Consider the following 8,639-nt stretch of genomic DNA (forward strand, 5'->3'; position numbering starts at 1 on the left):
CTGGGGAGGCTTGTATAAAACAATGAAGAGAATGGATGGAGACCGTTTTAGCTCCATTTTAAAGGATACATACTCAAATGATGAAAACACCCCAAAAGACAACCTGCGGGTAATTATTTCATCTCTAAAGACAGCACAGACTCCACCCCCTTTTTTGTTTTCTCGTGTTTCAGATTCAAACTTAAAGTTGGGTGGAGCAGATTCTATCAGAACTACATTTCCTGTGTTTTTGTCAAGCCATGTTTCAGTTAAAAACATAAAATCAAGATTATAAGAAGAAATACAATTATTAATTAAGAGAGATTTGTTACATAAGGATCTGACATTTAGCACAGCAAGTTTCAGACTAGTTTCAGTGAGACTGGGCTTTATCTTTTCACAGGGAATATGAATCACATTTCTCAGATTGGGCCTGACTCGCATTTTGTTTTTCCATCTGTGTGATGATGTGACTACAGAAATAGCACTAGGGGGGGGCTCTTTTTACATAGGGCCCCGGGTTGGTTTGATTTTTAATGTGACAATAAGTCCCGGCAACGCTGAGACCCAGTGCATCCTAGCTATGGGAGATACCAGGTGAAAGGCGAGGTTGGATGGGTGGTGGGGCTTTTGTAGCCAAGGAGAGTTTGGGACCAGGTGAGAGGCGAGGGGGGATGGGTGGTGGGGCTTTTGTTGGTGTAGTCGGCATAGCCCTTGCTATATTGGGCGTGAGTGGAGCCATCTTAATGCCTGATTTGATCAGACTTTCAAAATGGCTGGGAAGGCCCATGGGTGAGAGTGGAGATGAGAAGGAGAATGATGAATCTTTAGTGGGAGTAGATGTTGCAGGGGGAACCCAGGGCTGGTGTGAAGGCAGGGGCGATGACAGGGATGTTGTTGGGCTTGTCACAGATGGGTCCAAGGCCTTTGAAGATTGTTCCTTTGCTGGAGGCGGTGGAGGTGAATGTGGAGCAGCTGGAGCTGAATCCTTTGCTGGTGGTGGTGGAGCAGCTGCTGATGAATCCTTTGGTGGAGGCTGAGGTTGTGGTGCTTTTGATGTTGAAACATTGGCTCGGTCTCTGGCTGATGGAGCAGGAATTCTTCTCTCATTCCTCTCTTCTCTAACTATCTGCTCAGGACCCTGTCCAGGCCCAGTCCAATGCCTCAGAGCGTGGAGCAGGTTCTCTGTCAGCACCCTCACTCCACCTCTGCATAGGTGGGGGCCATTTCTCTTAAACAGGTCCTCTCGTTTCCAGAATAGATAGAAGTTCTCAATGTAGTGTAGTCCTCTCGGGGAACACTCTTTGGACAGCCATGTGTTCAGCTGAAGAAGCCGGCTAAACTTGTTTATCCTCCTGTCGATGTTTGGAAGAGGTCCACTTATGGATGTTTTGATTTCCATTTTATCAAGCACGTCGAATAACTTCAAGAAGTCTTTTTTCAAAACTTCAGTCTGTTCCCGCCGCATGTCCACTGCACCCACGTGCACAATCAGCTGTTTAGCTCCTCCATGCTTAGCCATAATATTTGGAAGGTTTGGAATATTTGGAAAAGTCAAAACTAGAAATTTGGGAGGGTTTATTCAGTGTGGTTTGAGCATAGATCCATGAGTTTGAGGCTGTGCGGTCCTCAGAGCGCATGTGCAGACCTATAAAAGAAGCTGCTGTCCGCTCTAAAAGTTCACATATTAGAGAGCGAAGCATAAACGAGCCTCCGAACACGGCCACAGATTGCGTCGCTGTGGTAAAAGCAGAACAATGCTTCCTGCGCAGTAACATCCAGCGGCCTGTAGAGACCGCAAAACGACTAAGTGACTTCAGCCAAGCTTCAGCAGCAGAAGTGAGGGGAGAACAGGCTTATTTGGATATATTTTAGAACAATTAAAATATAGTTGTGACACACGGTCATTGTAGATTTTATTGGCCAATCACTGATTGCTTTTATTGCCCTGACCACACGCCACTGCAGTGAGGCGAGCATGCTAGCCACTCTGCCACCTTATCAAGTTTTCTGGCATGGCAGCAAAAAGCACATCATAATAAAAATAATAACTACATTAAACCTGGAATATAACACATGCAAATAATGTCTAGTGATAATGCAGCCTGCTAGCACAATTCTGCTGTAGTGTAAAGATGTTGTGGCTTATTAGAATAAGTGTAACGTGGGTCTAAGAGGAAGTAGTAGGTAAATGTGTCCTTGATGGGGGGAAACCAGAGCACCCAGGCACAGAAAAAACATGCAAACCGCTCACAAAATTGAAATATGGGTCATACTTCTGTATTACACTTGTAATTTGTGCATTTATATTGATCTATTATGCATTTAGAAAACAAATTTGTCTGTTCAATTTAGGATTACAAGGGAATTTTGACATGACAAAATAACAAAGAAATACCACTCTATGCACATCTATGGGAAAATGTTGTTAGCGCTGGAAACCACACATGAACAAAGAACTGCAGTGAACCACAACCCACCACTAAATGTATTTAGACTGTAACAGACTTGTGACTGGGCTATATCAGTATAGTGTGGAAAACACGAGGTGACCCATTAGAAAAAGTGGTTTTAGTGTTTCTCAAACTTTTTTCTGGCAACCCAAACCATAACTGGTTCCTGGTTGGTGCTTGGTTCGCATTGCATTGGTTTTGGTGGATACATTTCCTGTACCAAACATGTTTCTGCTTATGCTACTTTATGCCAATACCTTTAGCTTCCTCCTGCCGTTGAATTTCCTCAGCTGCTCCACGGTCTCGGGCAGGTGAATCTTGTAGGCGTACCTGTCCCTCTCCTGCAATTTAAAATGAAATAATTGTGGCGCAATGAAAAATGATTCTTTTGCCTATTATAGATGAGGATCATTTCACTCAAATAATACATTCGAGAGGTTCCTCATTTTAGGCATAATCAACCAATTTTATATTTTAGAGACTCTTTAGCTTATCTTAAATTTAAAACTAAACAAAAATACTACTGAATATTTATAGTAAGTTAATTTAATTGATCAACATATTAATATTTGAGAAATGAGAAGTGTATAAACTGTAACTCGGATACAAAAGTAGGTCTGTGGTTTTTGAAAAGAGGAAACATTTTTGTGTTGGTTCAAGTTAAACATTGTTAAGCACAAAGAGGACAGTACTGGTTTCCTTGGTCATTTGGAGTGATTATTACATGGTATGACGGCAACAAAAATTTTGTCAAAAGTTGCAAAAACAGAGTGAAAATGAAACGCACAATGAGTTGTGAGAAAATATGCTATGAGAGATGAGTTGTCAAACCCACAACCTGCTTACTGAGAGGACACCGGCTGACTACTCTGCCACAGTACCTTAAGCCAGGGGTGGTTGAGAGCTTCGTAGACGGTGATTCTCTCTGCTGGGTCCAACATGAGCATCCTTCTGACCAGGTCTTTGGCGCTCTCTGAGATATGAGCCCATTGACGAGGATTCAGCTGCAAAATTATAAATAATGTTTATGTGATAACAGCAAGATGTCTGATCATAAGAAATTGTAAAATAGATTTGTCAAGTACAGGGTTTTAAACGTGCTATATTAATATTTAAGCATTATATACATAGATGTATTTGAATTTGTCTCCCACCTCTATCAGTACCTTGTATTTCCCCTTGATGATGGCCTCAAACAGCCGCTCCTTGGTGCCGTAGAAGGGCAGACAGCCGGACAGCAGAATGAACAGGATGACCCCACAGCCCCACACGTCCACAGGTTTACCATAAGGCTCTCTCTTTACCACCTCTGGGGCCATGAAGTGAGGAGTACCTACACGGCCTGCGGGAAAACCAGGAGCAGAGGGAGGCTCAGGGGCAATACAGAACAAGACTGTGGTTAATTTGCTTGTTAGCGATTGAGTTGTTTGGTGTAATCCCTCATTTGTCCCTGAGAGGTGCGTGGTAGGAAAGATTTCAAAGGTAGTCATCTGAACAATGTTTTTGAGATCAAGAAAAGGGCTGGATAGGGCTGGGTGATAGGACAAAAAAACAACATTTGTTACATGTGTTGGGTACAGTTAGATTTTTCTTTAACGATATCTGCTTTTCGATACCAGTTCCTGAAGGGTTCTTTTTTCGGTGCATGCATTTGTGTAAATGAAGGGCCCAATTTGTGCAAAAACTATTTTTCTGGAATTGAATCATGTTATAACTGTGTTAAATCTTATTTTAAAACATAGTTTTATAACATCTGTTCAGTTATAATAACTCAAACAAAACCAATGCATAAACATGTGAGACACACAGACCACCACGTGGTGTTTTTCTCCGTATAGTCAGCACTGCACCGCACATGCTTTTGACAGATTTGCGCTTTTACTGCGCGTTGACTTGGTGGCAGAGAAGGATTATGGAGAGGATTGGATTGGACTACGGCCACTTTACGCTGACACGCTCCATGCTGGATTTTGACTACTACACTACTGTGAAAATACGCTCTTGCCTGGACCAAGTACAGGGATTATGGGGAGAGTTTGATCATATTATTAGTTTGCAGGCTGTGACTGAGTGTGATTTATTATGAAGCACAACAAACAGAGCTATTACACAAATCTCCGCACTGAAGCTTGGATTTACTGGAAAGGAGCCACTCGGGACCTGCTGTTTCTTCAGCTCTTTTGTTTACAGCTATGGTACTGCCATTTGTTTAACATACAAAGAACACACGTCATGTCATGTCATGTTCAAAACTTCAAAATGCTTCAAAATCCGTTTTATTATAATCCAACTCATATTCACTGAGAAATTAGTCAAATTAGTAACCGAGCGCAGCGGACCACGGGTGCACGAGAACCCCGGTTCAAAAGACACATCACTACCGTGTAGTATATGTGAAAATATCTCGTGTTACAACGTGGGCACTGGCAGCTTATTGAGGAGTGGCCTGTATACGTATAATTTGTATTTTTTCTGTAAATGTCGTGTGCGCAGCTTTTATTCACAAGCGCTGTACAGCCCATACAGCCGCAGTACGGTAGTTTTACTGCTCAGACCAGTAACCTGAGATGGATTGATTGATTGGTCTGGATGGCAGCCAAAACATTTTCCAGATGATTACCTCTTTTCTACCTTTGAGAAGTAGAACAATATTCACCTTAATTAAACAGTTAGTTGGGATCCAGGATGAGACAATGAAAATCTATATCTACCTCCAGCTACAAGCCCGGACTCTCCGAGCTGGATGGCCACTCCAAACCCTCCCAGCTTCACAGGGGCAGAGTTCTCTTTGGAAGCCAGCAGCACACAGTGAGGCTGAGAAACAGACAGAATAACAAATTACATTTACATACATTTTACTCTTTTACTTGCGGTATTTTGATTCTCTAGTTTGATTGTTTTGTTTTTCAGAATTGTTTTTGTGATGCACTGTAGGCCTGTCACAATAATGACTATCACTTATCGTTCAAAAAAGCTGGTGTTTATGAACATTTTGTTGTAGTTCATTCACATTTGAGCTGCCGAGCAGCGATCCCCCACCTTTTCATTCACGAAGACCGGTACAATCACAAGATATGTTTTCAAGGACCAGTTGAAGGGGGTAGAGCCAGTAACAACAGTGTACAATGTGGACATATAGCTTTCAATACCTTAGTACTTATGTTTGCTGTTTATTAGATTAATTGGCTCTGTATTTTCATGGTAAAACACATAGAATTAAGGGACATAGCAACAAACTATATAACAAAAATAATACATTTACCTCTCGGACCGGTACTAAATGGCCCACGGCCCGGGTTTGGGCCCAATGGTTGGGGACCCCTGCTTTAGAGTGTAAAATAATCTTAGATTCCTTAATACTACTGACAAACTACTGTGTGTGCAAAGTAAAACAAAGCTGAATAGCCCTGTTAGAATTATTTGGTTGACTTCATGTTTTTCCTGCTCCAAACAAGGATTTGACAAGGACTAAACCAGGGGTGTCAAACATCCGGCCCACCAAACGTTTTAATCCTGCCCGCCGAACATTTCGAATTCATATTTTATTTTTTTATTTTTGTTTTAATTTTTTTTTGTTTTTTTTTGGTCATAGAACCGTAGTTACATCTGTAACCGTTTTTATCGCTAAAACTACACGTCCCACAATGCCGCCCCTCCCCGCGCGACTCATCACTGCCGAGTGCTGCCGAGGGAGAAGTGCTGAGGGAAGTAAGACACGCGTTTGCGCACTTTACAGCACTTACGCGCCTCAGAACAGAGGTCTGAGCGAGGACAGAGACGTGTGGTTTGGAATCACGTGGAAGAAAGAAAGGAGATGGTTTTGTGGATGTTAGAGCTGTGCTAAAAGTGAAGCTAATGTGGAGCTAACAAGAAAACAAACTTCTGTGATGAAGTGATGATGCTCTGAGAGGAAAACATACAAACCTCTACAAACCTGGACAGATCAGAAGCCACAGGTAAAAACACAGGTCAGTGTTAACAAGGGTCTAGTGTTTGCATGTAAATATAGTGTTTGATTTGTCCATCATTTAGTTAGTCACTCCGGTTTAGTTATTAGTTTATTATTAGAGCTATTCTTTACGTTCCTATTCTCTATTTGTAACCTGATCTCCAGCTATAGTCCAGCCAATCACGTCCTCTTACTCTCCACCAATCATAGTTCAGCACCTGACGGGACTTGTGTGTTTAGCAAAGTTGTTGTGTTGTTTTCCCCCTTCGTATGGCACGGTGCCTCCGTCTGCTTCCCGTTCCTCGTGTGCTTTTCCTGTGTGTTTGGTCCTTGAGAATGTGAGTTTATTCCTCCTAATGCTTCGTCTTTGTCTGTTTTAACTGTGCTACTATTAGTCATTACCTGTAGTTAGTTTGTCTTATTTATCCGGCTCCATCTCGGCAGTGTAATCTGCGCCGACGATGCGTTCACGGCCCATAGGCCAGCATCACTCCGCAGCACGCTGGCGCTAGTAGTGATGCGTTCAAGGACGATCGGAATTTATAGTTTTTGGCGAGAAAATGGCTGGAGATCATTGCTCTGTTGTGTTGTTGTGAATGCTGCTGCTTATATACTGTTTATTTCCCATTTGAACTTGTTTTAACGTTGCAAACTATTCACACCTTTACTGTCTGTATATTCTATGTTTATCTGTCTATATTCATTGAATTATTGTGTTTTAATATCCACTATTCACTGTACTTCTGTATTGTAGAAACCAAACATCAAACCACATCTAACCCCGAACCTCAAGCAAATAAAGAGTGATAAGCAAAGCTGACGTCCTCCTTTGTTCTGGCCGGACAACCTGGGAGGATTAGGGAAATATATATCCAGTAATTATACAGTCCTTCAGAGGTCGCAAGATTGGGTCTCCTTCCCAACGCCTCATTTACAGTCAGAGTGTAATAAAGTATGAACATGACTGTGTCCACACTAATGTGACTGTGAACACAAACACAATGACCTCATTTGAGTCACTACATGAATCATTTATCACTAAGATCAACTTAAACTATGAAAATAGCGAGCTCATATTGAGTTTGAGCAGAAACATGTCTGTGATAAACATTTCACATCAGAACACATAAAAAAGTCCATGTTCCTGTTCCTGCTGCTGCATGAATATGGACTCAGTATTTCACCTGTTGCAGTCGCCACAACTATTACTAGGCTGTAAAAAAGCTATTTATTTCCTATATTTTTTATTGATTTATTTTCTACATAATATTTGGCCCACAATTTGACAAAAGAGATTGGTTTGATGGAACACTGTGGCTCATGCACTTATTCTATATCATTATTATTATTTTCAAGGCAAGAGGCGTAACTTAACCTCCTTAAACGCTCTCACATGTATTCAGTGGTGAGTCGGTTCAGGTGAACAAAGAACTACAGAGAACTACAGAGAACTACACAGACGTGGAAATGTTAGTTAGTACATTTAAAAAGGTGTTTTAGATCTTGAAGTTTATTTGTTATAAAGTCAAATACAATACTTTTTAGTTCCAAATACCTATTTAACAATAGACTAAATGTTTATCTCTGTAGATCAACTCTGAAGTTGTGATGCGCATAAACTGAAGCACAGTGTTGGTGAAATTACACTAGTTTTTCTTAATACATTTTAGTTTATGAGAACAAACGTGTTTGTAATTTATTTTGATCGATCCAGTAATTGCTTGAAAAACAGCGTAGGCTATATAAAGCTTTAGTTTTTTATGTTCGGCCCGCGACCCAGCCTGAGCGTCGTAATTCGGCCCTCGGCCCAAAATGAGTTTGACACCCCTGGACTAAACCAATACCAATACCAATAGACCCAGAGAAATCTAGATCCAAGACGGGGGGGAAATAAAGATTATACTAAGGCTAAAATTGGCCTAGACCAGGACTCGAGCAGGTTCAAACCAGGTCAAAAAGTAGGACTATACAAAGATGAAGTCAGCAGTAAACCAGGCGTTCCTTACACTAGAACCAAACCAGGTTCAAACTGTGAGAAAACCAGACAGTATCAGATTAAACACCATTGTGTGAACAACAAAGTCTTCTAAGGAAACAAAATATTTTGTCTGGGTTTTGAGCGTGCGCAAAGTTTGACATTTTCAGCAAAGATTAGATTGACAAGTAAGGCGTGTAGATTTCTGTGCCGCAGTGATGAGCATATGTGCAAAAGTGCATGATGTGTATGTTCAAATGCACACAATATTTGATGGTGGTTT

The 8,639-nt window shown here is 41.3% G+C and overlaps 1 protein-coding gene across 1 annotated transcript in view; it reads right to left on the reverse strand.

Annotated features, from left to right (window-relative positions):
- Positions 1–5,567, reverse strand: part of LOC140365085 (peripheral plasma membrane protein CASK-like) — a 29,788-nt gene extending 24,221 nt beyond the window's left edge. The window contains exons 1-5 of the mRNA XM_072451386.1: positions 5,472–5,567; positions 5,144–5,246; positions 3,599–3,774; positions 3,314–3,436; positions 2,690–2,773 (exon numbers count right to left, since the gene is read on the reverse strand). Coding sequence (XP_072307487.1) covers positions 2,690–2,773; positions 3,314–3,436; positions 3,599–3,774; positions 5,144–5,246; positions 5,472–5,567 — 582 coding nt within the window. The remainder of the gene's footprint in view (positions 1–2,689; positions 2,774–3,313; positions 3,437–3,598; positions 3,775–5,143; positions 5,247–5,471) is intronic.
- Positions 5,568–8,639: the final 3,072 nt, after the last annotated feature.

This window comes from Eucyclogobius newberryi, unplaced genomic scaffold (assembly GCF_026437365.1).
Source record: "Eucyclogobius newberryi isolate DKJ021-1_F unplaced genomic scaffold, fEucNew1.0.hap1 SCAF_181, whole genome shotgun sequence".
Classification (NCBI taxonomy): Eukaryota; Metazoa; Chordata; class Actinopteri; order Gobiiformes; family Gobiidae; genus Eucyclogobius; species Eucyclogobius newberryi.